At 41.2% G+C, this 21,693-nt stretch overlaps 1 protein-coding gene across 1 annotated transcript; it reads left to right on the top strand.

Annotated features, from left to right (window-relative positions):
• The first annotated feature begins 9,000 nt into the window (after positions 1-9,000).
• Positions 9,001-21,391, top strand: TMEM64 (transmembrane protein 64). The gene is made up of 3 exons (XM_079301361.1): positions 9,001-9,904; positions 15,379-15,534; positions 18,766-21,391. Exons 1-3 carry the CDS (start codon positions 9,137-9,139, stop codon positions 18,958-18,960), a joined length of 1,119 nt encoding a protein of 372 aa, XP_079157487.1. The 5' UTR covers positions 9,001-9,136; the 3' UTR covers positions 18,961-21,391.
• The last annotated feature ends 302 nt before the right edge of the window (positions 21,392-21,693 follow it).

The raw sequence follows: 21,693 nt of genomic DNA, 5'->3' as shown, positions 1-21,693 counted from the left end.
AGGTAATTTGAAGAGATTTGCATGCCTGAAGCAACTGGAGTCACTGTTGATAATACACACCTGCTACTCCATGGCCATAGGCAGAATGCCAGGAAGGAGACAGAAGAGGAAGGGAGGTGAACCTCCCACTGTTATTGACTGGAAACAGAATAGAGGATGATAAGTGTCACCACTGGGACCATACAGAAAGACAAAGCTAACAGTTTTCTAAACATGGAGCAGTATAAGGTGTCTATATATTCAAAAATGTTTCATGAAGGAATACAAACAACACTGAAAGAGTGATTTCAGAATATGCTAATAAAATTGTGAAAAACATGAAGAAAATTTTGGGAACTCTTCCTGTTGAAAAAACTTACTTGAAAAAATCCACTGTACATCTTTTAAGGTAAAAAAGCACTCACAAAAATATAAATGTGTATAATAGGAAAAATAACTGGTTTTTATCCCAGTTTTGGAACTAGTTCTCTATATTTAGCCTTTTTGTTTTATTTCTGATAACAAGAAGTGTGAAGCAAGCAAACACTGTCGAGAGGGTTTATAAAGATAGCTGGTTCAATGTTGTAAAAGCTTTTAAGATGCTCCTCTAATGAAGAAGAAATTCTCCAGTTAAGTCAGGACTTCTGCAAATGACATCAAGCCCCTCAGGATTTGAGTGGCTCAAGACTTGAACCAAACTTTGCAATTTATTTTTTGGTTGTTACACAGTTGCTCTAGCTGGATAGTTTTGATTAAGCAATTGCATTGTGACTGTTGTGTGCTTGGCTAATCTTCTGTTTTAAGAAAAAAGGAAGACAATCCCGAGATGAATGGGCTGTCTGGATGAGAGCCACCAGGAGTGAAGTCAGCAGAACACAGCAGTAACTGGGGAAAAGGCAATTCTGGCAGTGGCAGATTGTGACCATCTACTCACTGACCAGATACTTAAAGCAGACCCCAGACTCAACTGGAGGGAAGAACTGCACATGCAGAGTAATTAGCATGAGGAGCAAGAGATACAACTAATAAGAATTTGAGTACTAATTAGTAAAAAATTACATAATCTGTAACCAGTGAGTGCTCATGCCTTGTTAAAATGCATAGTCTTGATGATCAGGGAGCCAGCCTTTTGTGGATTATCTCCCTAGTTTGTGCAAAGTAGAATAAAAAACTGAAATACCTCACCTTGGTGTGTGAATTGGTGCTGCACATCGGGGAACAAGCAGCACAACACAATGGTTCACATCATAATTTCTGTTGTTGTGGGAGCAATAATGGGGAGAGACTCCATTCTGAGGCTGAGAACATCTTCCTGGGCTATCTTGGATATGCTGCCGATGTGTTTATTTTCTAAGGCAACACCTGGGTTTGCAGACTGCATGTTTTGCCTGATGACTTGGAAAGCACTCTAGAGCAGATTCATTCAAAGGGACTATATGCTTGATTTATGGTATCCATATTTTATAAAGGCAATTTTAAGTGCTTCAAGGGACAGCTGGAGGCAATATATCCAACACAAAATGCTTATACAGTGTTCTGAGAATGGAAAGCACACAAGAGCCAGACACTTGGGAAAAAAATATCGTGCCCACTGAAAACTGGTAAAATTGACACTGTTTTAATAAAGACTAAGAAGCAATTGTATGGATGGCTCAAACCTCCAAACAAACACCTTCAGAAATGAACTCTAAATCCAGGTAAAAAACTAAAGAATTGTAGAGCATATCCATGGAAATGTCTGTATGCCTTCAGGTTTTGTGGATGTCTTTGTCAGAAAATGTCTACCAGTGACATGTCTACTTTTTCTGTGTGTTTAATAACACTGTATGCAACTATTTACAATATTCCTTTGGGGTTTATTAACTGTAGAGAGAACAGTTTTAAGCACAGTAAAGCACAGTCAAAGAGAGCAGAACAATGTATCTACTTACATGACTATAACATATATGCTAAGTCTTTGAAAGATCAGGTTTGGAACTCCTTTCTGGTTTTATCTAACAATATCATTTGAACCAGGTTTACTCAATAACTTCAGTTTAAACACATGCTCTTGGGTATCAATATATGGGTATTTTAAATCAGTCTCAAAGTCAATAAATAGTTTCAACATGTCTAAATATTTTTAAACAGAGCTATTTTGTCTCTGTTGAACCTGATAAGAGATACCATTTGGAAATATTTGTTTTCAAAAGTCCAAAACGCAATGCACCTGGACTCCCACTTGCCTAAGCTGTGTGCCCTATAATAGAGAACTGCTCTCTACACAGGCTTTGTATTTAGCAAACACACTAATCTTAATTACTGAGTGCAAGGTTGTCTCTTCCAGCATGACAGGTTCATTCTTCCTCTTGTGGAAAAGCTGCCCTCAAGTGCAAAAGAGGGGGCATGGAGGTTGCTGGGCATGGAAGGGGTTTGGGGTCAGAGGGAGCAGGCTCCTTCATGTACAGACCTAGTCCCTCTACCCTGTTTCTCATTCCTTCTTCTGTATAACTCCACTCAAGCAGGACTAGAAGGCATTTTTAAGCTTATAGCATGTCTCGTGACTGGAGGAGAGGAGGAACAGGACCAAAAAGAACACACAGTCTTTTCTCATGTGATTCCCTACCAACACTAATATTCTTTAAGTCCTGTCAGCCCTCTCTGTCTCATCTGATCATTCATTTATTTGTATTCTATATTTCTCCCCCAAGATCCTGGACACTGAGCACCTCTTACAAGTTCCTGAGGGCCTGCCAAGCCTGCTGAGGACTACTGAATCTTCAAAAGAGAGACAGAACACTCCAAGCCTTTGGCAAAATCTTTGCTGCAAATTTAATGTATTGCTGTTATTGCAACTACATTGTGTCCCCAGTCTCAGCTTCTAGAGTAGGGGTGCAGACACCAGAGAAAAAGTAGGCAAGAAGTGGAGTTCAAAGTCTTGGCACATAGGAGGTGAGACCATCAAGAAGGGACTTTAACAAGCCCAGTCATAATCTACATCTCCTTTAAACTACACAGTAGAGAAGAGCCAGGCTGTCTACTGAACTCTGATTTTTGAGGCTTCTAGTAAAAATGCTTTTGCTTTAGGCTAGGGTCATAAGAGTCGGAATGGGAGGCAAATTAGGCTTAAAATCATGTTTTCACCAGCGTTTAATATAAAATGTGAATGTTCTCTCAGAGGACGTTTGTAACTCATCAGTTATTCTAGCTGGAAACTATGAATAATAAATAATTTAGAAGATATGCTACAAGAGTTATAAACATGCAAACTGATATAAACAGCACCTGATATAGGGTAACACTCAGATGAGCTCTGCCTATGATTTGGGAAGCTGAGATTTTTTTAATCCTCATGCTTCTACAGAGGCATAAATCCCTGCTATGTTCAATGCCTGCCAGCAGTTACCATATTGTGGTTTCTCAAATTAAGCAATAACAAGAAAGATGCAGGACTGCTGAAATTTTGCTGAGTAAAAACCAATTGTAAACTAAAAAAAAAACATGAAGAAATTAATCTGTAAGCTTCTTCTTTTTCTAATCTAAGATTGCTATAACTGATGGCCTGCTTTATACCCTCAAACTTAAATATGTGTTTGTTTATCCAGCCCATAAACTTGATTGTCTGCTTCAGAGCTGACTAGAAGCTAACCTTAAAACTGGTTAATAAAGCTTAATAGTAAATTCAGTCAAATGACACCATGCTGTTAAAACTAACTCTGGATCTTGGGTTAACCTTCCATGCTTTTTACAAAATCACTGAACCAAAAATATTATGTGAAACTTACCTCCAATCCATAACCTGCTAGGACTGTACCATTGCTGTAGAAAAAGTGAAAATGCAGGCTTACTTTTCTCTGGTTTGCAACTTACTGTGATGTACTTTAAAAGTAAAAAATGAAAAAGATAGATATAACTTTTGCATATGGGATTGCAGATGTATGAAAGGGAATGTGACAACTTGTTGAAGAATATCAAACTATATTGCTAAAAAGACACAGATGTGTGGGAACTGATGAAAACATGACATTAAGGATATGCTAGCATTTCCATTTACTTACACCCCTCTTATTAAAAGTGCCCTGAGCATGGTATATATATATAGCTACAGTTCTTCTTTTCATCACTTCAAAGTGGAGAAGAACCTGGGTGTAAACAGCCTCAATAAATGACTTCACCAAGACAGTTTCCTGTTCCTCAGATATGCTTTTCTCACTGTATTTTATTTCATGATACCCAAAATTCCTTTTGAAAAGACACTTTCTAGATCTTAGTGCTCCCAAAAATTGCCTCAGGCATTCTATTGCATGAAAATATAGATTCCTAGTTTGTGGTCCTGGCAGAAGTAAGTAATTACTTGGCTAACATTTTGAGGTGCATCTAATGATTGCACTGTGCACTTCAGGAGGACACAATTGATTTAATACTTGGACTTTTTCCATAGCTTGCCATTTCCTAGGGCTACCAATGCTAGTCTAGTCCTCAAGAGGAATTTTGTAACTTCCAAACTTCAGGCTATTCTGCATTACACCAACAGCCCCTGACTAATGTATTTTTTTGGCAACAAAGCAGTCATTTCAGGGAATGAAAAATTGGCAGAAGTTTCTTCTGCCAACCAAAGGGTATCCTTTTCCAAGGAAGAATTCTAGTCTTTCAGATTAATTAGCTTAAATTTTCCATTACTGCAACGGGTGAAGGCAGTTACAGATAACCAAGCATGTGGCTGTATTTTTGCCTTATGTATATGGATGTTTAAGGTTTCTCATTTCCTCTTTCTGGTCTAGGACACTTTAATGAATATCAAAAACTCTCACTTCTACTGAAATGGACTTGTTTTAGATATGTCACTACTTACATAATAAGTCATACCAGAGTGATGTCTCAGAATTTTTCTTCAATGTAAATATGTCAGCACATTGCTTACTGTATTTAATTTTCATTCATGCCTTATACAGAGCTGTAATCAAATTTCAAATTTTGTTTTGAAATGTTTCTTGTAAAATCATTGTATAAACCATATTTCTTAAGTAGATGCATATATGAAAATAAACAGATTAATTTTCTGAATTTTATGAGTTTATGATAGTATAACAAATCCTTCAGTGTTTTTAACATGATTATATGACACTTATCTGGGAAACTGGGATTATATATCAAGTAATAAAGTTTCTGCAGACACCTAATAAATCATGCTGCAAAATAACGCAATGTAGATTCTCACTCCAAGATTTAAAAACTCTTCAGGAATACATTAAATGAGATTTATGGGCGTTTAATTTTTTATGTTTGTATCTTTTACATAAAGATCTTGTCCGAACTAGGTAACTCCTGGTGAAAGTAACACAAAATTTGTTACATCTTGATAGATATTGGTCCGAAAAAATTAAAATATTGGCTGATCCCAAATTGCCAATGGTGCTCTTTCTCCTCTTACACCTCCTGTTCCTGACACAGTAATTTCAGAGCTATCATCTTTCACTGGGAATTCAAGCAGTGTCATAAAATGCTACATGATACCTTGCTTTCCTACAGCACACTTGTCATCCACTTTGACAAAACTGTGAATTCATATGTATTTGAAATACAACAATCCGAATCAGTGGGGCCCAAAGCTATGGCTTGCAGACCTAACTGGGTCTACCAGAACAACTTCTCTGGTCCTGACTTGCTCCTTGCTAATACCATCCCCCACATCTTTGCAACTCATACTCTGGTTAACAGCAAAAGTGTGTTCCCTGCATGAGTTTATATCCCTCTCCATTCAAGTGGATGTAAAGGAATCTATAGCAAGAAGACTGCAGGCACTTTGAGTGAGCCTGCTATGGCCTAAGAATCATTACCCCAGACACAGATTAGTCAATTAATGAGGCGTTATGGTTCTTAATATCATTTTCTCAAAAAAGTCCTGCTTCTCCCTCTCAAAGAGAAATTAAAAAATAACTATGGCAAATTTCTCAGGAGCTTCAGAATTATTTTAGGTCCCAATTTATGGCTTAATGTATCTTCAGGGTCCCTATTCAGTGTGGACCAGTTGCATGGACCTAAATGTATCATGCCTTTCATTTCAATAACATGCTTAGTTGGGTGTGTTTGCATGATAATAGTCCTTAAAAAAAAAAAAAAAAAAAAAAAAAAGAGAGACAGAAGAAGAATCATACACAAAATATCACACTACTATTTATAAAATTGTGAGAGTATCTCTCTATAGAAACACCTTTTCTTGAAGCAGAACAGTACTCCAGCTGTTACCCTGTGCCTCCCAGGGGTTAAATGCATTCATCAACAAAGACTAAAATTAAATGGGTAAGAAATCAGCTAATTATTAGATCTGGCTAAGGAAGTATAGGAGCAGTATTAGTTGATGTAATTTAAACTCATGTGAATGAAACCTGCAATTTTTATTCCTATTACTTCAAATAATTTCCAAAAGTAACAAAAGTAACAGTTGTGCCTTTTAAAAGAACAGGTTAGACAGCATTTGCTGCAAATTATTCACTAAATCAACTAATCTACCTGGGGGAAAAGGAAAAACAAATAAAAAGCGCTATCTTTTTTGGAGAACAAAGTGTTTGTCCAGGAGCTGTGTGCTCAAGAGCTTGCCTATTTTTTTAAGTGCAATGATTGGAAAGATAACTGTTTTCCCTATAGATCTTGCCTTGCTTATATCATTGCAACTGCATCACCCATGGTACAGGAATATCCTATGATTCACTGACTAGCAAGTCTGAAAGGCAGACCATTTAGTCCGGCATTGTGTCTAGCAATGTGCCAATTTGGCACGTTTTCAAGGGTGTGTGAGGTTGTTTTTTTCCCCTTCAGATGGTAAGAGCGTGCCGGGAAGGCTGGCAGGAGCCAGCTGACACTGCCTCTCATCTCTGTAGCTGTATCCGCTGCGCATGAGGGAGCAGCTAGCAGCTCCACCCAACCCTTGCTGAATTCCTGTGGCCTTACTTGGATGTTTATCCAAAGATGCTCCGTGACCGTGGTCTGTGTCACTCAAAATATGATTATTTCTTGTCTTTCCTTCCTGAGCTATTGCTCCAGGGGACAGAAAAATGCCAAGATTAGCTATTTTAGGGAGCCCAGGTGATGGATAAGGTCAAGGAGTTTCAGCCTGTATATTCCCAGGGACTGGAAAAACATGTTCACTAACTAGTTAATTTTTTATATAGGTTAGAGTGTAATATCAAAACTGTCACTTAGACCATTATGTTCTTCACACTCTCTTGTGATCACTTTTCAAGTACATTTTCTGTGATTATAAGTACAGAACCCTGTAGCTATTAGAGTGACAGCTGGAAACTCATTCCAGCTCAGAATATAAGGTTTTCTGCACTTTAAATGCAGCAACAGAGGGGCACTGTAAAGCATGTAACTCTGTTAGACATTTCCTCCCAGACTTTTTCCTCTTTCATGGAAGCAACTGCATTGAACAAAAATATACACAAGCTGAATGCACATGCTCTTAGTATAAAACCAGAAATTAATATTTTGTCCTCTTGTTCTTCTGCTGAACTTCCAGCCCCCTCTTTGCTGAAATGCCTTACTGAATGTACAAGCATGCCCATCATCCTTTACAAACTCTAGTGCAGGGTTTTCTTGACATTTATTATTATAATGCTGCATGTACGCCCTGCCTGTGTTTGCATCATGAGTAGACTGCATACAAAATCAAATGCTCACATTCAGATACAGGTAACAGCAAGAAAGCAGGTTATGCTGGAGACATTTATCTGCAATTTCCCTGCTGTACAGAGTCTCCTAGGATTTTTTTATTCTGCTGTTGGCTCTCAAAGGTATCTGTCATTTTTTAAAGCTGATTTGTTGGATTGCCCAGACTATACTGTTTCTACCATTGAACTTTGCAAGTGCATACTTGCAGTACTTAAAGATATGCTCTTCATTTTGAGATTTTTTTTGTTTATTTCAAATCACCCTTTAACCTTCACAACCTACACATATTCTCGTTTTATATACACTTGCAAATTTCCCAGCAGGGAGATATAACTCCACTGGAGCACGATGTATGTATTAGCGTTGTAATGAAAACAAACACTTTCTGTACCTTGACATTTTTAACAGAGTAAAACTATCGAGCCTCGGCGAGGCTTCGGAGAAAACACGCCTCTAAATGGAGCCTTTACTGCATATCCAGGCTGTTTCTTGGTAGCAATGGCTCAACATCCAAGCTCAAGCCGTCCCAGAGCGGGTCGGGGCTCCAGGCAGGTGAGCCCCGCTGACCTGAGCGGAGGTGTGGCGGAGCCCGGGCGCAGGGGCTGCTGCCCCTCGGCTCACAGCCCGGCCGCTGGCCCGGAGAGGCTCGTCTCACTGCGGGAGAGGGGAAAGCCGGGCTGTGTGCGGTACAAAGCCCGCACGCAGGAGAGGGAGAGTGGCCGACATGTCAAGGGAGCTCGAGAGTAACAGCGCAGTCAGCGATGCTCGAACCCCGCGCTCCCCTGACAGAAAACGAGCCGCTTTCCAGCGGTGCCGCCCCGGACCCTGCGGGTCACAGCTCCGCGGGAAGGCGGGCTGCGGCCGCGGGCCGAGGGGGTGCGCGCCGGGCCGGGGCGAGGCTGCGGCGGGGCCCGCGGGGCACACCCGCCCGGCGGCGCTCCGGGCCGGGCTGGGGCGGGCCGGGAGGCGGAGCCCTGGCGCCGCCGCCGAGCCCCGCAGCGGGGCCGGGCGCTGCTGCCGCCGGAGCCTCGCCTGGCCTCCTCCCTCCCGCGCTTGCCACATCGGCACCGCCGTTCCGAGAAGGCGCTTCCCGGAGCGGGGAGGGAGCCCGGCGCGGGGAGATGGAGCCCCGGTACTGCTGCCGCCGCCGCTGCCGCCGCTCGCCGGGACTCGCGCTCCGCCAGGGCCGCCGCTGCCACCGCCGGGACGGAGAGAGCGGCCCCGCCGCCGTCTAACGCCGCAGCCCCGGCGGCGCGGCCGAGGCGGGAGGCGGCGCGGAGGCCGCCGCGGCCCCTCCGCCCGCCGGGCGGCGGCGAAGCGCGGCCCCCTCCTCCCCGCCCTCCCCGCCGCCGCTTCCCCGCCCCCGCCCGGCCCTCGGCCGGGCTCGGCAGCCGGGCCATGGCGGGGCGATGAGGGAACGGCCGCCCCTGCCCGCAGGCTTCGTGGGGAGGCGGGGAGCGAAGGGGCTGCGCTCGGCGGCGCCGGAGCCGGGCGGCGGCGCGGGGGGATGCGGGGCGCGGGGGCCGCGGCGCTGCAGCTCCTCTCCCGGGCCGTGAAGCAGGCGGCGGCGCAGGGCGCCCGGCAGGACCTGGGCCGCTGGCTGTCCCGAGCCGCCGGGACGGCGGCGGGAGGCGGCGGCAGCGGGGACACCGTCGGCTTCGTCCCGGCGGAGGCGGCGGGGGCCGGCGGGCTGCTGCTGGGGCCCTGCGCCGAGCAGGACGGGCTGCCGCCCGCGGAGCTGCTGCTCTGCCAGCTGCCCGAGCCGGGCGGCGGCGGGCATGGGCTGGCCGAGGCCCGGGGCTGGCGCTGCTCCTGCTGCCTGCTGGGCACCTGCTGGTACAAGAGCTGCCTCAGCCTGTGCGTGCTGGCCGCCGTCTGCTTCGCCTCGCTGGCCCTGGTGCGCCAGTACCTGCGGGACCTGCTGCTCTGGGCCGAGAGCCTGGACAGCCTGGCCGGCGTGCTGCTCTTCACCGTGGGCTTCATCGCCGTGTCCTTCCCGTGCGGCTGGGGCTACATCCTGCTCAACGTGGCCGCCGGCTACCTCTACGGCTTCGTGCTGGGCATGGGGCTGATGGTGTTCGGCGTCCTCGTCGGCACCTTTGTCGCCCACGTGGCCTGCAAGCGGCTGCTGGCCCGCTGGGCACGGGCCAGGATCCAGGGCAGCGGGACGCTCAGTGCCATCGTCCGTGTCGTGGAGGGCGGCAGCGGCCTCAGGGTGGTGTGTCTGTCGCGGCTGACGCTGATCCCCTTCGGGGTGCAGAACGCCGTCTTCGCGGTGAGTCCCTGCCCGGGCTGTGCGGCCGAGGAAGGCGGGTGCTGGAAGGATGTCTGGGCGTAGTGGCTGCTGTTACTGCTAGAGGTTGCCTCCTTTCCTGGGAGCAAGCATGGTGTCTCTTAACGACAGTGAAAACAACGCTTTCTGCTGCTCTTCTGTGCATGCAGAGGGTCGGCAGGCAGATTTTTGAGATGCCTTGCTCACTGGCGTTGTGTTAGAGTTGATGTCTTGCCTTTCAAGACCGTATTCTGGTATTGCAATCACCAAGGTGCTGCATAACAAAATCTGTGGAGAACTCTATGAAGTGTCTGTGCTTTTAAAGTGATCCACTTTAAAACTGGCAAGACTTGCCAGATCTTGCTAAACTGCTTAATATAAGTAATCATATTGGAAAGTAAGAAGTGGACAGATTAAAATTCTTTCTTGGCATGGTTGGTGTTTGTACCATGCATCTGGCAAATCCATACGGGATGTTAAGTCCGTGCACATAAGACAGGTTGCAGGTTTGGGGCAGACTGTAGTGTAGAGTGGCACTGAAAGTTACTTTAAACTTGAATCTGGAAAAGGGTTAGTCTTGCTTTTCTTTGTACTTTCAGGTGAAGATTGGTACATTCATTTGGTCTCTTTGGTCATCTTAAAGGAAAAAGTAAAGAAGAACATGGAGGGTGTTTTTTTTGAGTATTGTCATGCTGCTGATGACAATTTCAGATCCTCTGTGCTTCATGAGTACTTTGTCTGAAGCATCTGGTTTTGACTGTGTTATGCCTCAGTTGTATCTAATAACTTGGTGAAATCAAAACAAAGCAAATTGGACTGTGAAATACTTTAAAGGTTACCATTAATTTGCATGTTATTTAACATAAGTGACTGTCTAAACATGTGTTTTGGTCTGCCACTTTGATATAGCCACCTTCCTTTCCCTGTCTACAGTCCTGGTCCTGTAGCCTTCTGAGTCACTTGCTCAGTTTTGACAGAATCATCTGGCTGCAATTAGTAGGTCACCGAATACCAAATTTGTTTTTCTAAGTAAAATTTAATCCGAGTACAATTTTGGGGTGTAACATCCACACCAAATATTTTAAATTGCTGCATATGAAACTGTGTATACTGGAGTAGTCATTTCCAGAATGTAATCTATCCGTAAGAGTTGTAATTTCTTTTTAAGCAAGTCCTTTAACCATTTCCTTGTTAAGAATGAGAAACTGAACAGCTGAACCTCTGCTGTTTTAGTTTTTTAACATATATTACTGCAGGACTGAAGAGGCTTAGACCTGTCCAGCTAGGAGCAGAGTCCCTCCTGGATCCCAAGGTCCTGTGTAGCAGATGAAGCTTCTGCTGTGCTGTGACCCTCCCAAAGTGGGGAGAGATGTTGTGCTGGGTTGTTCTCAGCTTTGGGGTGTCACTTGCAGTAGTCAGCAGATGATATAGAGTAGTATTGAATTTGAAGAATAGACCAGAGAATTACCAAGTTAAAATTATTTCCTTCCTGGCATAACCCTTCTGTTGGAAACACAATTCAGCAGAGTATTTGGGCCAGTTCAATATTGAAATGATGCTGTAAATCACTGTGGTTTGTGCTCTCCGTATTCTGCAGGCTAAATAATTTTCTTTCCAAGTGGATGGTTTCAGTGTTAAAATAATAGATAGGAAATGAGATGAAACCACATGCTTGAGTTATGCCAAGTAACTTGGATGTTTTTTGCTAATTTTAGTTTCGTTATGTTTATTACTCCTGATTTACTGCTTTATAGCATAAATAAAATAAAGCACAGTGTATACTCAATTTTTCACTGAGAACATTTAATATGAGCTACTAGATCACTGAAAAGTGATGCATACAAATCTAGGAATTCAAGACAGTTTCTCATTTTGAGTCAAGTTTAAGTTATATTAAAAAATAGATTTTTCTACCTACACAGACCAAGCTGTCGTTTCCTTGACATCTCACTTATTTGAAAACTAACATTCGTTTTAAGTTTAAAATGCATTTCCCCATGCTAGCAACTTCAGCAATGAATTTGAAAAGGATTAATTTTTAAACAATAGTCAACTTAAGAAAAAGTAAACACCTTTAATTTTCCAGTGGTCTGGTCTACGCATGTTTTCTATGTGGATATTTTTAAGTAAACTGGAGATACTGAGATTAATGAGAGAAGGAAGGAAGTGACACATGAGGTTCAGGGAAAGGCATAACCTTGATGTGAGCAGGGTCATCTGCAGGGCTGGGATTAAATGATTTCTACAAGCACTTGTTTGGTGGCATGTGCCATCTGCTGAGGGCTTTTGGGAGGCTGACTTATAGGGGGTGTAGAAAAAGATGGAAGAGCTTCTTAGGATTTCATTAGTGAGGGAACCATATCAATTCAAACAGCACACAAAGAAAATTAACACAAATTCCTTACTGTCTCACCAGCCAGACATTAAGATCTTGCTGCTTAAAAGGTCGTTCTGCTGATAGTAGAGGGGTGAGGTAATGCATTTCCTTGCTTTTCTGGAATATAGCACTTGCTAACTGAAAGCATGTTTGTATTTCTCTTTTGAGGGAGTTTTGCTTAAGTGTCACTCCTGGTGCTAGAGTGGCCTGGGCTGCTGGGGTGGGTTGGTGGCTCTTGCTGATGTGTTTGCCCACGCACAGCTCTCTCACCTTGGCAACTCTGAAGTGTTTTGAAGGCAGGTCTGTAAGGAGGCCTGGTATGCAGGTTATCATCTTCCCACGAGTTTGCTCTTGGAGTGAGACTTGTGCAAACTGGTTATTTGTAGTGCCTGATGTATGTTAGACGGGATTTCATACTTCCCCCCTCCACCTTTGAGGGGAATATTACCTGAAAGAAGTAATCTGATTAAAAAAATTGAGTATTCAAGTATGCACCTCTGGGTTTAGAAATGCATGCAGTGAAGTCAGAGTTGAAGAAATGGTACCTACTTCGCAAAAACATGCACACTGCTTCCTCTGCTCATTGGAAAGTTGGCTGCTGGTTTGTTTTTTTGTATTGACTGGGATTTTTTGAGGGAGTAGTGTTGGCTTTTTTTTTTTTTTTTTGTGGGGAGGGAAGGGCTGTTCCTGGGGAGTTTTGTTTTGGGCTTTTTTTTTTTTGAGGAAAATGCACCAGAGTTATCCTTTGCCCTTAGTCAGTAAGACTGCCTGTTCTGAAACTGGGATTTGTAAACTGAGGGAAGAGAAATTGTTCTGCAATCCCTAAAGGCATGAGAGCCCTCAGCAAAGTCCTGACAGAAGCATTTGTTCGTTGACAGAACTGAACCCAGAGGTGTCAGCTGCAAAGAATGCACAAAAGTTCCATGGGACAAAGCCTGTCCAAGACTTAATGGGGGAATTTCTGGCTGTTGTTATCAGTGCAATTAGGTAGTTCTGAATTGTGTTTGAATACAGTTTAAATGCATTACTATATGGCCCATAACAGTTGCATCCATGCTTGGTTTGGGATTTCAGGGTTAAATTTTGCTGGCTTGAGCTTTCACCAGAAACAGATCCCTGGTAGGCTCTGTTAGGCAGCCTAGTCATGCAGATACCATTCTGGCAGATTCACAGAACAGGTAAATTTCCTAGAAAGAAACTTATGGAAAGCTGTAAGTTTTATTGACAATTTCTCAAGTTTTTTAGGCAGGGGTGCTGTCCACTTCCTGTGCTTTCTGGGGATAGGGATATAAGTGTAGCTCTAAACCTACAGTTTAGTTAAAAGGGCATCTCAAAAATTTTTTCACCCTCTCATTAGCTTTCATTGCAGTGGGAAGCACAAGCTGCAATTCAGTGTATCCACTGGAGCAGCCTCCCCTTCATTTGGAAACAAGCTCTCTCTTGACTTGGAAGGTCCAGTTGTTTCAGGACATACCCAGGTGTTGCTCTGCAACTGAAGTGTCTTTAATGCATCTACAGAAATGAGAGAAGTGCCAGGAGTGTTAAAGCAATCTTTGGAAGTTTCCCAGCTCCATTAGATATAATGGTAGTGTCCTACTTAGCCAATCTTGCTTCTGCATTAGTATTTCAGAAACTTTTAATAGCAGCTCCTTCATTCCCTTGGCAATATGGGAAGTTTGGATTGTGCATTCTTATTACATGGCCCAGATTACAACAATGCTTAAAAAAGTCTTTTGAAAGTATTGGTCAGATGTGAAGTTCTGACATAATTATGTAATCCTTTTTCATTATAAATCTAAATTAATCTTGTCTAGAGAAGGAAATATTTGTGATGCTGGTTATATTTCAGTCTGTGGGAAGCATAATATGCAGTGTGAAGTTTGGAAATGGCTTATTGGATCTTGTTCCAGTGAATTATTCTTAATCTTTATGCTTCATTGCATTCTGCTCCTCTATTGCCCTTCCTCCCAAAAACTTTCCACTGATGGTGCTTAGAGCTCTGAGAATTCAGCACTGTGACTTTCACAGTAGCTAAAGTTTATTTTAAGAATAGCATGATGAAATGAGTAACATTACTGCTATTCTTTGGTCTTCAACATTGTACAAAACTGGCAAGGTCAATAATTTCCATGTAGGCTCTCAGTGTTGGGGCTGTTCTTAATTAGATCTCTTATTATCAACTGAATTGTCTGGAAAATTTATTGGACTGCTTGATTTCAAAATCACCATTTTCATAATAATTTTTAACCCGGTTTCCTCTTGTTTTCTTTTCTCTTGTGTAAATATTTTGTTGATCACATGATGATTGTCTTTAATATTTCCTGATGGCTGTTGATACTAATTTAGCTGGTACTGTGTACTTTGTTCCCATGTCCCCCTGTTGATGCAGAACAGAAACATCACAGCAAAGAGAAGAAAACACTGAAGTATTTTTACTGTTTTCTCCAGAGAAATGAATAAAACCTATAGCTTTGTATACTAATTTGTTCACTAACTAAAGTGAGATGCAAAATACCTGTGGTACATAATCTTAATGGTACTCTTATCAGTTTAGATATAGATGGATATTGCTCATAGGGATCACTGAAAGACATGGTATCTTGATAAACTAACTTGCCCAGCACAAATTGTATCTGCTATTCTGTTACCTGGATCATATTTTTAATACAGTGATATTTTGAACAATTACTTCTGACATTATGTGCCATACACATAAAATGCAAAATAGATAGATTTTTGCCCTAGACTCATTTGATAAGTAATTTCTCACAAGTAAATTCTCATAAATCCAAGGGCTCCATTCACTCGGTAAAAATAAATATCTTCAGTGAACAGTGTAATTGCACCCCTAGTTAATGACTGTTGCACATAATGTAAGGTGAAATGAAATCAAACCTAGTAACTTTAAAAGGGTCAGATAAAAACCAGATACATACTGTTTTATTCTATTATCTTCTCCTTGTGCATGAAGCAAAGTTTCAGTGAGGCAATGTAGAATATTCTTTCATGATTTTGCTGGGATGGTTGTGGGAAGTGGTAGTCTGTGCTGGTAGATTGTGCTGGAGCTGCCTTTGATTTCTTATTCTTCTTTTTTACTCAGATTACAGATTTATCACTACCCAATTACCTGATGGCTTCTTCCCTTGGGCTGCTGCCTACTCAGCTCCTGAACTCGTACTTGGGCACTACCTTGCGCACCATGGAGGATGTGATTGCAGAACAAAGTGTTAGTGGCTACTTTGTATTCGGTTTACAGGTCAGTTAAAATAATCACTTTCGTGGACCTTTGGTAATGGTACTCCATCATTTCTCTTGATACTCTGATTTCTGTTGACTGCTAGATACCCAGAAAAATGGGTCCCCAGTATGCCGATTTATTTAGATTTTGTTTTATGCTCTGAGAAAAGTGTAACTCTCTCACACCTCACTGTAACACAAAGCAGAATTATGCAGCATTCTCTTTTTCTGACACAGTTTTTGGTAAGTTGTTGTAGCAAACCTCTCATTTGGGGTAGAGATGAGCCAAGGCTAAAGACTATCATTCAATAGCATGAAAAGGGTTCTGGTTTATTGTTCTTTACAGATTAGCCATCCTGAGTCTGACTACAGCAAGCTCCTGCTCTAGGGTCCAGCTGCAGACAGACTGCTGGCTGTTTCCTGCTGGACTATGACTGCAAATACTGGTTTGCAGACTCCAAACACAGGCTTTCACCAGCTCAGCTATGACTGCAGGCACCAACAGCCGTCTGTGACTCCATCAGATCCAGACTGACCTTGCAGCAGATCTTTTACAGCAGCAACTCTCTTTCTTGTTTCATTCTTCTTTGTGTCTCTCTGGATTAGTCCTTCTTCCTTAGTCTTCCTCCTGACCCTCTGCTTCTAAGATACCCCTGGCCAGTTAACTCACCCTTTTTGTCATACTTGTCTTTATTAGTAACAGCTGTGACCCATTAAAGGCAAGGCTGCTCCTCTTCTTTGGTAATTAGTACAACTGTGACTTATCAGAGACGAGGTTGTTTATAATCTCTTCTTCTACACCTCTAGTCAGTTTTCTTCTCTTGCTCTCCTAGGGTGTCTTTATGATGCTTGAATCCTCAGTTGTTTGTGCTGCATGTTGAGTTCTGCCCTTTAAGACTGGTTCCAAGAATGAAGGGGGGAAGAAGAAGTGTGCAGTTTGTTTTCAGTGACTGCACTTTGCATCCCCCACATCCTTCTCCTGGACTGTGTTGTCTGCAGTGGACAGTGGGAGAGAGCTCTCCTTCACTTTTTAGTTAGGTTTTTTTTAGCTAGCTAAAGCTGAGAAGTTCCCCAGATTGTGGCTTTTCTTTCTCTTGGAACTGATCAACCCTGCTCTAGACTGAAAACCCAGAAAAGACACTTGCCTTCTATGGTAATCTCCTGCTGAATTTTAGACTTGTCAAATCACGCCTACACAAAAGCTTATGTGTGTGTAGACCCAGCACCTGTGCACTGTTCACTCTTAGTGCTCAGCACAGACATTCAGGATTAAAAAATCTGGTAGAGTACTAATTTCATAATGCCTAAATCAGAATATCCTAATTTTAGAAGTGAGTAAATTGAGAAGTATACCAAGTACCTTTATATGACCTTAAGTCTTGAGATAATTTATCACTAAATTTTGGGTGTAAGCCTTAAGTGTGAGACCGTTATGAGCATACATTATGGGTATTTCAGAATTATATTATATATTAAAACCTCCTCTGGCAGTGACAGTACTTGAAGCTGTGTTTGACTAGCAAATACCATAGTTTGCAGACTTTTAGTGGGTACTGCAGTCATTTCTGTTCCTTGGTTTTTACAGTCATAAAGCTGATATTTAACAGTGCTAACATAGAAAACTAAGTCTAGGACCATTTTAAACATACCTTCCCCCCTTTCCCCAAAATTGGTGTGCTCTTAAATAGAACATAGAATTTATAGCTTCCATGAAACATAGCTATGAGGATTAAAAATGCCTTTATAATTGTGGCATAGTCTTGATAGGTCAAAGAGAAAATAAATTGTTTCTTTATCAGCTATTATTTTAGTCATGAAGTGTTATTTCCAGAGTAGAAGTTTTTAGTGGTCTTTTGGGTTTTTTTTTTCCCCCAATTCAATTGACTTTAACTCTTCTTTGCAGATTACATAAGTTGTAAAGTAAGTGTTGTTCGAGTAAGTGGTAGCTGGGTAGCCTGGATATTTTACAAGGAGTACTAATCTTCTTGAGACCAGTTCTTGGAATGTGATTGAGTAACTGAAGGGGAGGCCTTTAGTGGAGAAATTATTTGCATTCTCCCACTGTCTCTCAGGCATCTGCCAAGTGCTTTGCCCGGATGAACTTTGGTGAGAATTTGATTTAGTAAATAGCTCTGAAAATCCTTCACATTTCATGGTTGTCTATGTATATATATTTCTTTTTAATTATTTATCTAGGGAGCTAGGTTACTGGTAGTAATATTTCTAAACCAAATCAAATTTAAATATTTGGATAAGTTTCTAGAATAGAAATTTTCCTGTCTATTCAAAAATTAGCATCTATAGTATCATTGTGAATCTTATATTGGCCAGCCTTTGAAATGTGTAACATAAATTGGTGAGGAACGTCATTTTCACCATAAAAGTAGTCGAGCACTGGAGCAGAGTGCCCCGAGAAATGGTGAAATCTCTATCCTTTTACAGTTTTCAAGACCTGACTACACTAAAGTTCTGAGCAACCTGTTTTGATCTTACAGCCAGCCCTGCTCTGTGCAGCTGGTTGGGCTAGAGAGTGCCAGGGTGCCTTCCAGTTGCAGTTGTCTTGTGCTCTTACTTGTCACTTGTCTTACTCAGTGATATTCCCGCACCATCTGCCATGGTGACAGGTGTTTTAAGCAGTAGTCGTCAATGTTAAAGAAAACATAGCCCTATAGTTAGTAACCAAGTTCAGGTCTTAGACTCAGAACTCTAGATTCTGTTGGAAGTAATAGAACTTCTTTGCCTTTTTGAAAGGAAGCTGCAGTTTCCAGCTGGCTAATGTTCTTTTAAAAAGGCAGAGGAACTTGCTTCTTTCAAAGGGACTCTCACTATGAGACACTGGTTTTTATTTGAAGATTTTTTCTTTTTTTTTTTTTTTTTTCCTATGGAGGATCTCAGTTAGAAACTTGACTGGTGTTTTACTGAAGAGTGAAGGTGAAAGGATTGCTTTATAACAAGTATATAGATTTCAACAGAAAGAAAGAAAGAAACTTATCTTTTCAATTTATATAAATATTTTAAGTTGTACCTAATGTCTATGTTCTCATATGCTGGTTACAATGTTAGCATATGTCATTTTAGAGCTACCCAGGGCCTAAGTTAATCTCCCTTCCAGTGTCTTGCCTGTGAAGCTTTGAGTCAACAGATGCCTTTGTGAATCTTTGCATTGACAACCTTTTGTTTCATTCAGATCAGTTGTTTTGTCTTCATTCCCCAGCCTATGCAGCCTCCAACACTGTTGTTTTATTTGCAGATTGTCATAAGCATAGGACTCTCGTTTTATGTGGTTCACCGGGCCCAAGTGGAGCTCAATGCAGCTATTGTAGCCTGCGAGATGGAAATGAAGACGTCGCTTGTTAAAGACACTCAGCCAGGCATCAATGGCTCAACCACATACTGCAACAAGAGGACAGTAGCATTCTCTGGAGGGAGTGTCAATATCGTGTGATTTCAAGTATTAATGACTAAGAGAGGTTTTGTGAACCTGAGACAGAAGTATCTTGAACCTTGCCTAGAAATATCTATGGACAATTGAAATAGACTTTAAAGAAATTGCAAGTGATTACAGGTTGTACTGTGGCACAAACCAACCGACCAGCTCTTTAATTGCACATGGGGTGACTTCTAGCAAGACAAGGAAGATGGCAAAGTAACTTAAGATGTAAATGCAAATTTGGCTACACCTTTGGTCATTTTTTATGCCTGTCATGGCCTGTAGTCTGCACTTTAGTTATTTTTTCCTTTGCTCCTATAAACTGAGAAATGCTTCTATATACAAAAAAGTAGCACAGAGGTAAATATTTTTCTGCTTAGCATTATTTATAAGGCTAAATAATTATATACAGTAGAATTTTATTACTGATGAAGGTGAATGAGAAAGTATGCAATTCTACGTATGTTATTCTTGAATGTGCTTTTGCTTTGGAATTGCTTCCAGAACTTGGAGTGTATTATTTAGCTAATGATGGGACCATTTGGCTTTTTCTTCATTTTTGATTTTAAAAAATAATAGAACCCTATATAAAGTTTTGGTTGAATGTATTTTTCTAATTCATTACAAATGTTGCAGAGCCATGCAAATGTATTTACACAAGCTTAAATCCTACATTGTGGGACTGAAGTGCTCTTAAATTACATTTTAAGTTACACTGTGTAATATGCAAAGTACAAGGGAAAATGCAGATGTTAGATTGCAATGACTATTTGAATGACATTTAATTGGTTTTGCCACCTTGGTGATTGTAACAAAGGGCTGTTCCACGTTAGTCCTATATATGATATTTTTAATTGTTAAAAGGATGAAGTTTTTCAGCTCACATGACTGCATGTGGTAAGGCTTCTAGAGCAGGGAGCTAAGTCTCTGCTCTAAAGAGAATGATGGGATATTAGCAGTACTAATTTTACAAGAAGGTGGCCTTTATTTTGTAATTGAATCCCCTCTCCCTTTAAAAAGCTTTAAAAATTCACTTTGGTTGGCACATCTTTTGTACTAGTTTTACATTTTTTAAAAGACACAATCTATTACAAATTTCATCAGAGTGAAGAAACGGAAACTAGAGGTTCTCCTTGAAAAAGAAATAATCCAGTAATGGAGAGGACAGCAATGTCTCTGAGACTCAGGAATTCTGACTCCATTTTTGCAAGACAGCACTGTATTGGATACTGCTCCTTTTACGCCTGCTGTGGACTGTTTTTCACTGCATTTAAATAGACTGGATAATCTGACAGTAACTTTTGTGTGTGTCTAAAAGAAAAACTACAATAATGCCTGAGCAAAATGTTCTGTATGTGTGAGTTTCATGTAGATATACATACCAATGTTCAATGGCTCAAACACACGCAAGTCATCTGATACAAAAATAATGTAAAGTATGGCTTCTTTTGTAGTTACTTTGTGTGAGTTTTTAAGGATGCTTTCAGTCTTCAAAATTTTGTGTTATTTTCTACCAGTACAATTGCCTCCCTTTTGTAAGGTTGGTTGTAGGGTCTGAGCATTTTTGTCTTCTTGAGAATAGTGGGTGTTCAGGCCATTGGGAAGCAGAGATGTGAGAGCCTCTGCCAGCCTTACTGAGAGGATGTGCACCATGCACGTAACCAACATCTGCGCCTTCCTTCCTAGTGGGAGTTCCCTTTTGTTCCTTAAATATGTATCCTTTGCAGGCTGGTGTTCTTGGGTCCTGCGACCTAAGGAACTGAACTAGTTCAATTGAAGCAACAAAGTTCAGATTGTCTCCTTTCTGTTTCTTGGGGCTTTATTTTTTTATTTTTTCAGTTGGGGATTTTTTGGGATTTTTTTATTTTGTTTTGGGCTTATTTTTGATTGATTAGTTGGTTTTTGAAAAGGCAATCTGTATATACCTGGAAGTGTTCATTTACACATCTCTGCCTCTGACAGCTCCTGTGTGAAAACAAGAGAGCCTGATAACTTTTTGATGGCGTTATTTGTCATCATAATATAATTGAGTAATTGAGTCCTTTCTTAACTAAAGAAGTTTTTTTTTGTTTGTTTCTTATAAAGAACAGTCCTTCAGTGAACTGATCTGAACTTTGCTCCATCTTGCCAAATGAACAATAGTGTTTTGAAGAGGGTATCTCTTTCTTTGCATTTTTTAACTAACTTAAGGTTGCATTGATTATTTGAAACATTTCCCAAATATGTATTTTGAAGTGCTTTTATTTCCATGACATTTTGTAACCAGAGTAACTTCACTATGTGAACACTTTTGTAGTATGGAATTAGTTCTTAAGACTTTTGCATTTTGCTTGATACTTGTAATATTTGTGTACAAGTTAATGGGAAATGTGCATTAAAAGGAACTTTTCTGTACCATGCCAATCATAATTTTATACAATAAATTCACTTAAATTTCTTTAAAGGACTATGTACTAAATGTTTAAGTTGCTGTGACCCAATTGGAAAGAAGGTACAGTGGAGTCTCATCTTTATACAGCCATACAGATATAATTGTCTGCATCAATGAAGAAACAAATAAGAATTTAAGGATACATTCTATGGGTGGGAGTTACTGATGAGGGAAATAGACTTGATTTTTTACTTTTGTTTAATTAAATACACACTTAATTCTATTAGATACTTTTTAAAGTTTTGATATTTGGAACTGCCTTTTTGATAAAAGGATAAGCATATATGTGCTTATGAGAAACATGCTGCAAAACTGCC

The sequence above is a fragment of the Erithacus rubecula genome (genome assembly GCF_903797595.1).
Source record: "Erithacus rubecula genome assembly, chromosome: 3".
NCBI lineage: Eukaryota > Metazoa > Chordata > Aves > Passeriformes > Muscicapidae > Erithacus > Erithacus rubecula.
Note: the sequence above shows the minus strand (reverse complement) of the source record. Positions and strands in the feature narration are given on the sequence as shown.

Excerpts from the sequence above, each read along its gene's own strand:
- TMEM64 (XM_079301361.1), top strand. The coding sequence starts at position 9,137 with ATGCGGGGCGCGGGGGCCGCGGCGCTGCAGCTCCTCTCCCGGGCCGTG. Across the intron at positions 9,905-15,378 it reads TGCAGAACGCCGTCTTCGCG|ATTACAGATTTATCACTACC; the intron begins GTGAGTCCCTGC and ends TTTTTTACTCAG. Across the intron at positions 15,535-18,765 it reads ACTTTGTATTCGGTTTACAG|ATTGTCATAAGCATAGGACT; the intron begins GTCAGTTAAAAT and ends TTTTATTTGCAG.